This window comes from Raphanus sativus, unplaced genomic scaffold (genome assembly GCF_000801105.2).
Source record: "Raphanus sativus cultivar WK10039 unplaced genomic scaffold, ASM80110v3 Scaffold0131, whole genome shotgun sequence".
In the NCBI taxonomy this organism is placed as follows: domain Eukaryota; kingdom Viridiplantae; phylum Streptophyta; class Magnoliopsida; order Brassicales; family Brassicaceae; genus Raphanus; species Raphanus sativus.
Window position 1 is genome coordinate 1 of NW_026615451.1, and position 14635 is coordinate 14635.

Genomic DNA, 14635 nt, shown 5'->3' on the forward strand with positions numbered 1-14635 from the left:
CATATTGGGGTAAATCACAATATCTCAGAATCCTACTTGATATTCTACTTAAATCCCTTCTCAAACACTCAAAGCCATGGATCTGCCATGAAACCTTCCTCTTCACTGCTGTTGTTCAACTCTTTCTCCACGTCTCTGCATATCGGCAACTTCATTCCACCACGTAGATCATCGATTCCATCACCAAGCACTTCCTTCTTTGTTGCCTCAGCGAGCACTTGTCCACACATTCGCTCCGGTTCCTTCTTCTTCTCTACAATCAAACATGCAAACACACACACACAAAATCAAGTTCTGTTCAGTTTCTCAATTCTCAAGAAAAGGAAGAGCCAAACATGACAAGTTGTTGTGGCTTTAACCGAGATCTGGTTTAGGTCAAACCCCGTGGGGAATTTGTCAGTGCTCCTCCCATCTCCATTAAGATCAGGAAGAGGAGTGGTGTTTGGACAGAACCTCGTCCCTCTCGTCCTTTCGGATTCTATTGTCCAATTCACAATTTGCATTATCTAATAACGCCGCCAATGCTTCCTTCTTCTCATTGCAAATTGTATCCTTGTTCTAGGAGCAGAGTACTTCTTTCTTTTGCCACTCTGTTTACTAGGCACCTCAACATGTCGGGAGGATGTTTCAAGAGTTTGGTCTTGCTTCAAGTGTTTGTATCTACGTCTCAAGAACCTACCCGTTTTTTAATCAAAACACACACTCAGTAAGCCAAGTAAACGTTGGAGTGTGGTTGAATCATGTAAAAACTGACAAGAAGATGAGAGAGATTCATCACAATAACCTAACTTCTGCGTCAAGGTTTGATCGTCTCTGTTTCATCATCTCCAACTTCCTCATCTTAAACTCTGTTCCTGAGAATACAAAAAAAGAAAAGTTGAAAGCTTTATCTTATATTTGCTCCATCAGAATCAAACCCAACAATCAAATCGCCGGATCAGAGACAATTGAAGAGGGGAACCCTAATTACCTTTTGCAAGTCGTGATAATCCTGCATAAGGGATTGATGCTTGAACATGAATCCTGGATCGACGGAATCAGTGATCTCCTTCATCGGATCCGATCAGAGAATCGCAGATACGGAAGAAGAAGAAGAAGAAGAAGAAGAAAAAGGTAGAGAGAGAAGGGAAAAGGGGATTAGGTTAAATGTGAGGAAGAGTCTTATTCCTTGTATGAAACTCTCTCTTGACCAATGACTTATGAACCCAACAAAGCAGAAGCCACCAACATCATTACAATTTCTTAGATTGAAATATTGTAAATTAAATTTTTTTGAATTTTCCTTTTTTTTTTCTTTTTGGTTGAGATGAGTTCTTGAGACAGACCAGACAAGCAAACAGAAACTAGGCGTAGTCATGAAGATGGTATAAGGAAGAGGAAGGAAAAAAAAAAAAAATATTTCTTTTATGTTATGTCTTTGGAAAGTTGCAGAAGGGGGCATTGAATTGCTGACTAATTAACAGGAAAAAGGTTTCTTTATTTGTTTTATATATTTATGATAATTATAGGTTTATGTCTTTGTGGTGGGGGTTTGATGATTGGTGGAGATTTGAATTTTAAAAAGCACATATGGAGGGTCATTGAAGAAGAGATAAAGAAATGAAATTTTGTAGAATGATAATTAGAAGAGATGGGGTCTTGAGTGAGAGAGACATCAAAATTAAAGAATTGGGAAATAAGAAAAGAAACAGAAGGAGAAGAAAACTATGGAGGAGGAAACTGAAATGAGAGATGACTGCTCTTGGGTGTATGTGGGTATGAATTGGACCCATCCTGTGAGACTTACCATTATACCCTTAGAAATCATTAATTTTTTTGTTTAAAAAATGCTTACTAATAAAAAAGTGTTTTGAGAAATAAATTTTTGTTGACAAGTTAAGAGCAAAAAAAAAGTTTGAGCCGAAAAGCAAAAGCCAAAAATGCCCAAGTTGCTAGAGCCCAAATATTTGTAAGTGTGATATTAATGGGAAAATTGCTAATAGAGAACAAAAAAACAAAGGGTGTTGTCCCTTGGTATAAATCATTTTTTGTCCAATTTTTCTCCTTTTTACCCTTTCTATTTCTGAAAACTAATGAAATAAATACTTTTGTGAATCAAAAAAATATTAAAAATACAAACAATTAATAAAACACCAATATACACATGCTGATATTTTTTTTGTTTTCAAAAAGTTGATAAATAAGAATTTGAAAATACGTTCCACTAAAGGTAGAATGTGCCTTCTACGGAAAAGGGTATAGTAGAAAGCGTTTTCTAAAATAAACATGGTCATCTACTATTTTTAGAACGTACATTCTACTGTTTACTAATTTTCTAAAAAAGTGGAATGCGCATTCTACTAATCCTAAAGCTATCTACTTTTCGTCTGGAAGCATCTTCTACTTTTATTAAGTATTCTAAATTTCGCGGAATGTGTTTTCTAAAATGTACTCTTCCGTCTACTAAAAGTAGAATGCGTGTTCTGGATTTTTGTCAATGTTCTAAACTTTTAGAATGCGCCTTCTACGGATAAGATTACCTGATTTTTGCGAAATTAATGAAAATTCAGTTATGGAAATATTCTAAAAATCTTCTAAAAATATTCTAACTTCCTAAAACGTGTTATTTTCGATTTTGCTTGTCAAATTTTTTTAAAAAATGATTTTCCCTTGTCTTATTCATTAATCTATGGTTTTTCCATAGTTTTCTTTTGTTTTTTTTCACAAACTCTTGTTCACTATGATACATATCTATACAACATGTGGTGTTTTGAAATTAGGTGCATTTTTTTGTAAAATTTTATTTTTACTTTATAAAGTTTACAAATTTTATTTTTATTAAAAACATTTTTAAAATTTATATTTTTATTAAAAAGTTTGATAAAATTAAAATGGTTACAAACGTTTTAAACTTTTTATAAAAAATAAAACTTTGTAAAATGTTTCTTTTTATAAAGTTAGTTTAAAGTTTTTATTAATTTTTTTGTAAATTTTTATTTTTATTTTATAAATTTAAATTTTTTATTTAATTACAATTTTATTTAAAAAGTTTTAAACTTTTTATAAAAATAAAGCTTTGTAAAATGTTTTTAATAAGTTTATTTAACGTTTTTATTAAAAAAATTTGTAAATTATTTTTATTTTTACAAAGTTTATTTTTATTAAATAAAATTTTAAAAGTTTTATTTTATTTTCCCTTTTAAAACGTTTTTAATTATTATTTTTTAAATTCTTTTAGTTTACTGTGTTTAATAAAAACTTTACACAAACTATATAAAATTTGTAAATTTTATAAAAATAAAATAAAACCTTACAAAAAGTTTTAATAAAAAGTTTAAACAAACTTTATAAAAATACATTTAATTTTTTTCATTAAAAATTTTGATAAAATTAAAAAGTTTACAAACATTTTAAACTTTTTAAAAAATATAAATTTGTTAACTGTTTTTTATTAGGTTGATTTAACGTTTTTTATTTAAAAAAATTGTAAATTATTTTTTTTATTTTTATTAAGTTTTACAAAATTTATTTTTATTAAAAAAAATATAAGTTTTTATTTTTATTTTCCCTTTTTAAATGTTTTAATTATTATTTTTTAAAATTCTATTAATTTAATGTGTTTAATTAGATTAATCAAGGGTTAGTTTTGGGATTATGAAAGAAATTATACTAAAAGGACAACTAAATGATAGTTTTATACTATAAGGACAACCATGCTGAATTTTTGTTCCGTTTTGGCAATTTTCCCTTAATTGTTTGTCTCCTTGGGTTTGCTCATCTAACCAATGGCTTTGATGGCCCAGTATAAAATATAACTTACCTTTTAGTACAAAAGAACAGAATCATGCATCAAAAATTGCCGCGTTCGTGTCGTGTGTCGTTTACTCGCAGTCAATGGGGACATCGACGCCGTCCGTGACCATGACACCGGCTTCCGAGAAGCCAAGTGCGGTTCCACTTTCATTTTGTTTTGTTTGTTTTATTCTTATTTTTCTTACCTAAACAAAATTTGTAGTTCGTGTCTGAAACTGGGATTTCAAGCTTACAATATTCAGATTTGCATTTTTCTCTTTCTAAATATTCATATTCCAACTAAGAGTATGATTAATGAAAGTCTCTCTAAATATAACACACCGGAATTTTTTATATTAATTAATGAATATTTCAAATAAAAACAGTAAAAATCCACACCTAAAATATATTAAAATTCCTCAAATAAGAGATACTGGTGTGAATTTATCAAATTTTAAAAAATTCTTATCAATTTAATATAAATATATCCTGGTTTTACATTTGATGAAAAAAATTATAATGACAGAAATAATTTCGATAAAAAAATTAAATAAATCAATAGAAATACTCAAATTTATACTCCTAGACCTTTGACCAACAAAAAATAGTCTCCTACCCCAGGAAAAAAAATATTAACCCTTATATATAACAGAAATCAATTAGCGGAACATAATTCTCACGTTTAATTTTTTTTTTCGTCGTCGTCTCTCTCTCTCGCGCTCTGTAAAGTTATTATCTTTCTTATTCGCTTTGGGCAAATTGCACCCAAGAAAGCAAACAGGAATCAAAGGTTCGGATCCTCCTCTGCGATTCGTTAGTTTCCTCCCGCGAAATCCTCTTACTTGTGTTGTCAATTTCGAATCGAAACACGAGATCTCTTATCTTCTATTCGATTTCCTGATCCGTGAATATGATTGCTTCATTGACTAGATCAGATCCGTTTCTCGATTGTTTCCATGTTATTTGATTTGTTCAATTTGATTAGGGCACGGAATTGAAGAATCGAAGAATGTTAGAACAGCTATTGATCTTCACACGAGGAGGACTAATCCTCTGGACATGCAAGGAGCTCGGCAACGCTCTCAAAGGCTCACCCATCGACACTCTGATCCGCTCCTGTCTCCTCGAGGAGCGATCCGGCGAAGTCTCCTTCAACTACGAGTCCTACACTCTCAAGTGGACCTTCCACAACGACCTCGGCCTCGTCTTCGTCGCCGTCTATCAGCGGATCCTCCACCTGCTCTACGTGGACGACCTGCTTTCCATGGTCAAGGAGAGCTTCTCCGAGATCTATGATCCTAAACGGATGAGTTACGATGATTTCGATGAGAGGTTTAGGCAGCTTAGGGAGGAAGCTGAGGCCCGTGGGGAGGAGCTGAGGAAGGTGAAGCCTGTGAGCAGTGTTAAGAAGCAAGGGCAGGTGTCAAAGTCTGGTCTTGATGGAGGAAAGAAGAGTGGTGGATCGAAGAAGGATGATGGAGATGGGAATAAAGATAAAGTCGGTAGCTTGATGATGACTAATGGTCACTCCAATGGGAATCATAAGATGGAAGATGACGCTGACAAGACTGATCTTGCTAACGGGAAAGAGAACACGGCTGATAATGTTGTACTTGATCCGAGTAAGCTTATGAAGCTGAGGAGCAAAGGTGTGAGGGGTAGAGGGGGTTTGAGGAAAACTGACAGTATAGGTAATAAAAGTTCCAAGGTTACTGCTGCGGAACCGCCGAAGAAGGCGACCAAGAAGAATAGGGTTTGGGATGATGCGGCTCCTAAACAAGTGAAGTTGGACTTTACGGACTCCGTTGATGAGAGTGGGAACGGTGATCATGTGGATGTTGTGGCTGCTGACCAAGGAGAGAGTATGATGGACAAGGAAGAGGTTTTTAGCAGTGATGGTGAAAGTGAAGATGGTGATGATGATGACGAACCAAGAAGTGATGAGAAACCTGAGGCTAAGAAGAAGGGATGGTTTTCTTCGGTTTTCCAGAGGTGGACGTTTCTCTTGTTGAATTTGTTGCTAATTTACGTATCTATTGTATCATCTGGTATTAAACGTATATTGTAAGCTTTGTTCAGTATTACTGGGAAGGCGAATCTTGAAAGGACAGACCTTGAACCTGCCTTGAAAGCTCTGAAGGAGCGGCTGATGACCAAGAATGTGGTATGTGCCTTTTACAGTGCATCTTTTCTTATGTTTGGGTTTAGGTATGGCTTTTTAATTGAGAGTGTGCTTTTTTTTCATTCACAGGCTGAAGAGATAGCTGAGAAGCTTTGTGAATCGGTGGAAGCAAGTCTTGAAGGAAAGAAGTTGGCATCGTTCACGAGGATCTCCTCAACCGTTCAGGTATTGTGCTTTGTCCTTGTACCTCTATTTGAAACGAGAAAACATTTTAGTTTGAAATCTCAAGATTGCTTAATTGTGTTGACACATATGAACATCAGGGAGCAATGGAGGATGCTCTGATTCGCATATTGACTCCGAGACGCTCCATTGATATAATGAGAGACGTTCATGCTGCCAAGAACAGAGGAGGCCTTATGTGGTCGTGTTTGTTGGAGTCAACGGAGTTGGGAAATCCACCAATCTTGCCAAAGTTGCGTATTGGCTTCAGCAGCATAAGGTCAGTGTAATGATGGCTGCTTGTGACACATTCCGTTCTGGTGCTGTTGAGCAGTTGAGGACTCATGCTCGTAGGTTACAGGTAATGAAAATATTCAAGTAATCGCTGATTAATGTTCTAGATACTGATTTTATGAATATTGACGAGAAATACTGGTTTTGATTTTGGCAACAGATACCGATCTTTGAGAAGGGTTATGAGAAGGATCCAGCAGTAGTTGCAAAGGAAGCCATACAGGAAGCAACCCGGAACGGATCGGATGTTGTTCTTGTTGACACAGCTGGTCGGATGCAGGATAATGAACCTTTGATGAGAGCTCTCTCAAAGCTCATTAACCTCAATAAACCAGACCTGGTCTTGTTTGTCGGTGAAGCTCTTGTTGGAAACGATGCAGTTGATCAGCTCTCAAAGTTTAATCAGGTTCAGTTTCTTACCCGCTAAAGATTCGTGTTAGATGTTTGTTAAAACCTTATTAACATTTTTTTTTTCTTTCTAAACTGTAGAAACTTTCGGATCTCTCCAATTCTGGGACCACAAGATTGATTGATGGAATCTTACTGACAAAGTTCGATACCATTGACGATAAGGTACAGTGAAACATTGATATATAAGGATTTATGTTGCCTTTTAGATGTTATAGTATGAAAATTGTAAACTATGTGTTTGGGACGGGGTTTGTAGGTTGGAGCAGCGTTATCGATGGTTTACATATCGGGAGCACCGGTTATGTTCGTGGGTTGTGGCCAGTCTTACACTGACCTGAAGAAGCTCAATGTCAAAGCCATAGTCAAGACACTTCTCAAATGATCTTCTCATCACCATCATCATCATCACTATCTTCATCAACCAAACCATCATTTCTATCAATGTCTTATCCATCATACTTTATCTTGAGTTTTTGTTATGGTTTTTGATGTTGTTTCCTTAAAACTCGAAAATACTATTTCGTTGGAGTCGCTACTATCCCATCCCATGTCTTTATAATATGATGCAACTTCTGTTTTGAACTAAATGCTCTTTCCTTTTTTTTCTTCCTGTTATTATCATTCACCAGGATTGTTACTTAAAGTAACCGCTTAAAGATAAGTAACCAAGGCCGTGTGACTAGCTGTCTCTTTGAATTAGTAGAGAGGCCTAGGTCATCAGGTTAAGATTAATACTTAGATTCGGACTCTATCATCTAGCAAACATGGTGTGGTTTCCTCTTGATAATGATGTGTTTATGCATGTGGATTAGTGTGGAAGTACGACGCGAAAGTTGATTCGACAGAAGAAAATTATGCTTCTTGCAACACAACAAAGCCCTTGAAGCAATTCAATGATGGAGACACAAAGCTCGAGCTCAAACACTCAGGAGCTAGCTTCTTCATCAGTGGTGCTCCTGATCACTGCGTTAAAGGCGAAAAGATTACTCTTCTTGTTTTATCCGAACAGCAATATTCGTGGCGGTAGCCGTGGCTGCAGTGACCCGACAGTCCTAAGGTTTCCCCTAATTCTCTGTCAAAAACTCCAGCTCCTAACGCTGCGGTTGGATTGAAGGTTGGAAGCCGGGGTGTTCTTGACCGCCGTTGCGATTGGCTTGGCTGTTGTTTAGAGGAATTGATGGATAGAATATAGTGTTTATCGTTTCCAATTGTTAGCAAGACTTTTGTTTTTTCATCTTCAGATTGTTAATGCTTCTTTTGTTTCCGTATAGTATCTTTCAACATCAGTTGTGGCGTAATTTAAGACCACCGTTTGGTTATCCGAATCGAATTCTCTTTTTGCTTAGCTAGTGTCATGTCGACCAAAAATAATAATATTTCAACATAAAAGATCTCTCTCGTCTCTCTTTTGATTTGTGTTATGGGTTTTAAAACTCAACTTGAAGCGAAACTGAAAAATGCAAAAACGAGATTTGGTAACTCCAACTATATAATTCTAAGAATTTGTTTCTCATTAATTAATATCGTAATATTATTTTGGTTAGATGTTGCATACCCTTATTATACAATAAATCGTAATTTCACATCAAAAATTGTTAAACAAAGAGACAAAGATAATGACGATAGGATGATATGCAAACTATATTTTTTATTGAATTATTTTACTTATGAGTACAACACATAAATATGACCTTGAGATAAATATGAGTTTTTGTTTTCTTGACAAGGAAGAGAATAATAGGTTATATATTGAATACGAATACAACAAGGTAATAAATCCATAAGTGCTCCAATATAACAAGAGCCAAATAGATAATTTGGGAGTGAAACTAATTAATTAGCTGGAACTCTGCCTTTGAGGAAATTCTTGCAAATCGTCTCCAAAAGTTTCCTGTCCGCTCCCCTATTCTCCATCGAGGCCTTTGCCGCATCCGCAAAATCTTGCTGCAAAATTAATTAATGGTTTATCAAATAAATACTATATTTCATAAATAAACAAAAATAATATATAATGTTAAATCTTTTTCTATAATGAATTAATGACCATAACTTTATAAAAGCAAAGCAACAGTATCCACATACAGTAGATAATGTTTTCTTGGTTCAACTAACACCTAGTATGAAGTTTACTAAACTTGAGTCACTAAACCATTCTAGTATCTTACTTTTTCTATGTTTCTGTATGAAAGGAAATAAAGCTAACCTTGATGAAGCCAAGACCAAGAACACGATCAACGATCTCGTGGAGAATCTCTCTGTTATACTCAGGATGTCCTTGGATACAGAATAAATGATCCTCAATGGAGAACATCTCCACCTCGTAATTTTCGGAATAAGCTAGTACTTTAGCAGACTCAGGCAACACTAACACTTCGTCCTGATGTAATTTTAGGATGGCTATGGTATCCGGAATCTCGTTTCCAAAGAAACTTCCCGGTTTAATTGCATCCTTCACGAGGGTTATGTCTGTAAGCTTAAGTTCTGGTCCCTTCCTTGCTCTTCCCACTGTTCCTCCTCTTACTCTAGCTATTATCTAAAGGAATACAATTTTTTTGATAAATTAAAGGTAACTTTTAATCTTAATCCAAATCATTATACTTAATGGAAAGTGTTAGTAGAATTGTATAGTTAATATGATAATATTTTAGTAATTATATGGTCTCCAGGGTTGGGTTTAAGACCATATTGTAAGGTTAGATTAGTAAGAAGAGAGAACCTGGTGGCCAAAGCAGATGCCAAGAATTTTCTTCTTCATCTCATCAAGTTTCTTGACGATCTCACATAGCTTAAGGATCCAAGGATCATTCTCGAAGGAATCGTGAGAGCTTCCACTAATAACGAAACCGTCGTACTTTTCAAGATCTTTCTCGTCCGGAAACTCGCCCTCTACGACTCTAAATGAGTCCCAATGCTCTCCTTCGTCACCGAACGTGGACACGAACACGTTGTGGTATCCTCCGTACTCTTTCTTCACGAACTCTGAATCAGGAGTGGCTAGAAACAGTGCGAACTTTTTCTGCTCAACCATTTTTTTCCCGTCTAAAGAAAATAGAGAGACAGTGTGGTTGATTAGAAGAAATAGAGATAATAAAGAGAGCAATGGAAAAGAAACACGTATGAATATGTGTATTTATATGAGATTTAATTTGGTCGACCCACCTACTTGGTTTTGTATTTTCCACGTTTTGAAATAGTATTGCAATGGAGACAATAGACAGCTAGCAAACCATTGTTGACCGTTTGTGTCCATACGTTATTCACATTATTCTGGAGGAGGTATCATTTTAATAATACTACATTGATTGTAATTGGACAAAAAATTGAAAATATTTCATTAACTCCCATACCAAAAGCAATTAATAACGTGCATCTAATCTTTTATGTTTCGGTTATTCTATCGTATCTTATTCTCATATTAACAACTTTGAACCTTTTTTTGGGTCAAAATTAACAAGTAACAACTTTAACTTATTTCAAAAGGTTGACAAAAAAAAACTTATTTCAAAAGGTGTTGTTAAAAAGAACTTACTTTAGAAGCTCCAGACTTGTCTTTGAAAGATCTAGAGAAGTTACTTCTGTGATGGCCAAAACAAATTAGATGAGAATTACTTTTAAATAACAATAAATCCAAAATTATTTAAAAGAAAACAAACTTCTCTAGACGGACTGGATGGAAATTTATTATTGATGACTTTACTTGACTTTATTGAGGCTTGTAAATTTCTTATATGTATTTGGAACTGAAATTTGATTTTTTCTTATTGTTTAAATTTATCTTTATTTCTTGCATGCTTTTGACCATAAAACTAATAGTAATCATAGTTCGGGGAAAATGTATCAAACCTCTCTTTGTTTTTCTTCAGTATCATATTTTCTTGACAAATGTATATGTGCTAATGGACTTGGGCAAACCAAGTTTACAGCTCTACTTGACAAGAACCATTCATAAGTCCCAAGTTTTATGTAACGCCTGTTTTTATGTTTTGTTTCAGCCTATTATCTATTATGCATGTTGAAAACATCCTCTAGACGGGCTTTCTTAAATCATTTTTATTCCTGAACATTTTTTACATCCGTAGTTTAGATTTGCGTAATCATTCTCGGCTTTGATCGAGTGTCTTCGTTAACTTACGTATTCTTATGGAAGTCAGTCATTATTATTTTTTTGCTAAAGACTTTTCTCTTGAGGAGTGTGATGCTTTAGTCAGTCATTATTGAAATTAGTAATTAAAAATGTTAGAATAATAATACTTTGCAGTATATAGAGCTGGGAATTTGATTCATTATCCGCGGCCCCGCCCCGTTTGACCCGCCGCGGGGCGGGTGCGGGTCGAGTGATTTGAAAAAAATTGTTCGCGGGTGTGGGTGCGGGTCGAGTGATTTTAACGCGGGGCGGTGCGGGTCGACCGAATTTAAACTGCGGGTACCGCCAACCCGCAAAATTAAAAAAAAAAATTTTTTTTTTAAAATATGATTTTTTTAGTAAAAATTATGTTTTTATAATAAAAATAATAAAAAATACGAATATTTTTAAAAATTTAATTAAAATATATTATTTTATTATTTTTTAAAAAAATATTAATTAAAATAATTATTTTTATTATTTTTTATATTACCCGCGGGTCCCGGGGTTACCCGCTAATTTATGCGGGGCGAGGCGGGTCTTACATTTTTTAGATGCGGGTCAAGCGGGTCGAATTTTTGAATCGAAAAAATGAGTCGACCCGCAGCGGGCGGGTCGGGTCGGGGCGGGTCGGGCGGGTCGGGTCGGGCGGGTCGGGGCGGGTCGACCCGCAAACCCAGCACTAGCAGTATATGTGATAGTACTCTTAAATCTCATAAAGATGGTTATGTCTGGAAGTTTAAGTTCTGCCTTTCTTTGCTCTCCAACTGTCCTCCTATTACTCTGGCTATGATCTAAGTAATTCGAATTTTTCAATAAATTAGAGATATCTTTTAATCTTAGTCCAAAACATTATACTTAATGGTAATGGTCTCAATTTCGTTATGATCGATATTAGTGAATCACAAATTTTTTATTGAATTCTTGTTGAATATGTCACTAGTTCCTTCATTGATATAATATGCTAATATTTTCAGTAAAACATTTGGTCTACAACTGTACGATTTAAGATTAATGGATTAAGGTTAAAACCGGTGACCAAAGCATATACCGAGAACTTTCTTCTTCATCTCATCAAATTTCTTGACGATCTCACATAGCTTAAGGATCCGCTCATCATTCTTGAAGGAATCGTGAGAGCTTCCGCTAATAACGAAACCGTCATACTTGTCAAGATCTTTCTCGTCCGGAACTCGCCGTACGTCTACGACTCTATAGGAGTATGAAAAAAAATTAAAAATAGAAATCTATGTTTTTTGTTTTTTGTTTTTTGAGAACTAGCTTGCACGAAAATCTAAGTTAATAGGTTGTTTATCAATTCGTTTAGTGTAAATTATGCATTCAAATTGTAGGAGTGATGTTGTGGATTGGTGAGCTTCTAAATGGCCCTCATATACTGTTGAAAAATAAGGTCATGAATTTGGAAGAGTATTATTGGAGTTACTCAATAATTCAACTTCGCCAACATGTCACTCTTATGATTAACAGATAAATTAGTTTTATTATTTTAAATTTTAAAAACAAGATTAAACCAAAAAAAAAAACTAAAAAGACTATATCATATTTGATGGTTTACTCAATCCCACCATTCCATGCAGATCCAATTATTTTTGTTTGAATTTTTTATGAAAATATGTTTTTTGTATATCATGGGTATTTGGGAAAGTGTATAGTGTTTGGTGGTGGACCTGTTGGCAGTCTCGATAAAATGTAGCATCGACTAGGAGCACATGTTTTTGGTCAGACAATCCCTAAAGCTTATATTATATCAATCTTGTAAGTGTCCATATCGGTTTGCTAATCAATCTACTATCACAATTTTTTTACTATCACAATTTATATAAATGAACCTAAAACGTAATATACCTAAAATATGACAAAAGAAACCGTACTTATAAGCTTCAACTAGCATCAACTGATGGTAAGTTTAACCTTTGTGGCGAATGAATTATTCAGATGAAAAAGAAAATAAGCATCAACTAGCTTTTATTTCTGTAAACTATGTTATTTTTCATTGTTTTATTGAGAAAACAAATAAGTTTCCAGAATCTCTGATTAGGCATATAACATATTGCCCCCTAATCTCATTCCTATGTCATTATGCCTTCTAATAACGATGTTTTGAATGGTACGTAATGCATGCCTGTTTGTTGCAGTTGAACTTCAAACGATACAATCGCGTGAAACATATTAAATCACATTCACAAAAATTTGTATCACTAATATCACAACTTCTTTTTGTGTTGTACATGTGAAATGCACTTGACACTTATTAAACCATACAAGTGAATTTCTAATTGCTTAGATATTAATTTCAAAAGGTAACTACAATTTTTTTTTAACCAAATGAAGAATTTAGGACAGTTGTATATAGTGCCCACACAAAGAACTCTGGAGAGAGGGAGAGAGACAATGTAGGTAAGGTTTGCAAGGAGGCTTCTCTTATACGAAACGAATAAAGAACAAAAAGATGAGAAAATTCCACAAAATGTGAAAAAAGCAAGCAAGAAGAAGCAATACTGTATTATTATCTAATCTTCTGATTCACACACCAATTTTCTTCTTCTTCTTCTTCTTCTTCTTCTTCTTCTTTCTTCTTCTTCTTCTTCTTCTTCTTCTTCTATTTTCACCAAAATCCATTCCTAACTTGTTCGAATTCTTAATCTTTTTCTTGAAAAAAAAAATCGAGTTCTTAATGTTTTATCTGATTTCCTTTTGTTCTTATCTTATATTTTCTTAGTAGAAGAAATCAAACAATGGAGGGTACTGAGTATTACTGCAACAATGGTGGGTTTTCGAGAAGAGCATTTTCGTCAGGGAAGAAGAAAAATGAGTCTCCATACTCTTCCATGTCGTTGATCAGATTCATTTCGTCATGAGTATGTATTTGATCTGTTTCTTTTATTAAAAAAGATTAGTGTAGTGGTATTGGCAGAATGGCTCAATCTCCTTGTCACTCATTATCACGTTTTACACTCTTGTTTTCCTCTCTTGATTTTATTTTTGATGTATGATTTTCATACTTCACTTATCAAGCAAATTAAATAACTTGTTTTGCTTCTTGCCTAAAGCAAAATTTATGAACTAAAAAGATGTTAAATATTTTTTTTGAACGGCAGATGTTAAAAATTTACTTTGATCAATTATGCAAGAACTTTGCTCTAAGAGCAGGCCATCTGAATTTCAACCCATTGCATACATATATATTTCTTTTTTTTGGGGGATGTATTGATTTTCTATGTGTGTAGATATATTGCTGATGGAATTGCATGTATGTCTACAAATTTCTTATTTATTTAATTCGATGTGTACTGTTGACGCAACAGAGGAAAAGGAATTTTGGTTCTTTAAGCTTCCATATCTCTCGGCGAATGTGTTAATTATGTGCCTTTCATAGAACCTGAAATTTGGGCATTCATATTGGAATCTCTCGTGTAAAATCTCTTATAAATTTTTTTTGATCAAAAATAATAACTTTTTTGAAAAATGTTTCAGGAATTTGGAAAGATTCATGTCAGAATTTTCCAGATAACAAACTTTGAAAAAAGTTTTTTTTTTTGCTTTTTTAGAAATTATTTTGAAAGACTCTTAATGTGGATTTTTCCTAGGCTATTAAGTACATAAGTCAATACGATTAAGAATATGACTGGTTTATACGCTATTACTACTTGCAAATGCAAATTTTTGCGTGT

At 34.2% G+C, this 14635-nt stretch overlaps 2 protein-coding genes, 1 long non-coding RNA gene and 1 pseudogene across 3 annotated transcripts; 2 read left to right on the forward strand and 2 right to left on the reverse strand.

Moving 5' to 3' along the window:
* Positions 1-68: 68 nt before the first annotated feature.
* On the reverse strand, positions 69-847 carry LOC130501235 (uncharacterized; annotated as a pseudogene).
* Positions 848-4446: 3599 nt separating this feature from the next.
* LOC108842683 (uncharacterized) lies at positions 4447-7407 on the forward strand. Its single transcript, XM_018615665.2, is given in 9 exon segments — positions 4447-4584; positions 4757-5763; positions 5851-5935; positions 6023-6118; positions 6217-6292; positions 6295-6476; positions 6570-6815; positions 6899-6982; positions 7077-7407. Coding segments are annotated over 8 exon segments (1878 nt in total). The 5' UTR covers positions 4447-4584; positions 4757-4780; the 3' UTR covers positions 7203-7407.
* Positions 7408-8448: 1041 nt separating this feature from the next.
* On the reverse strand, positions 8449-9926 carry LOC108816757 (gamma-glutamyl peptidase 1). Its single transcript, XM_018589328.2, has 3 exons — positions 9537-9926; positions 9024-9353; positions 8449-8764 (listed from the first exon to the last, which is right to left on the reverse strand). Exons 1-3 carry the CDS (start codon positions 9846-9848, stop codon positions 8654-8656), a joined length of 753 nt encoding a protein of 250 aa, XP_018444830.1. The 5' UTR covers positions 9849-9926; the 3' UTR covers positions 8449-8653.
* Positions 9927-13354: 3428 nt separating this feature from the next.
* Positions 13355-14004, forward strand: LOC130501231 (uncharacterized). The gene is made up of 2 exons (XR_008939585.1): positions 13355-13464; positions 13684-14004. It is a non-coding gene; the product is annotated as an uncharacterized LOC130501231 (long non-coding RNA).
* The last annotated feature ends 631 nt before the right edge of the window (positions 14005-14635 follow it).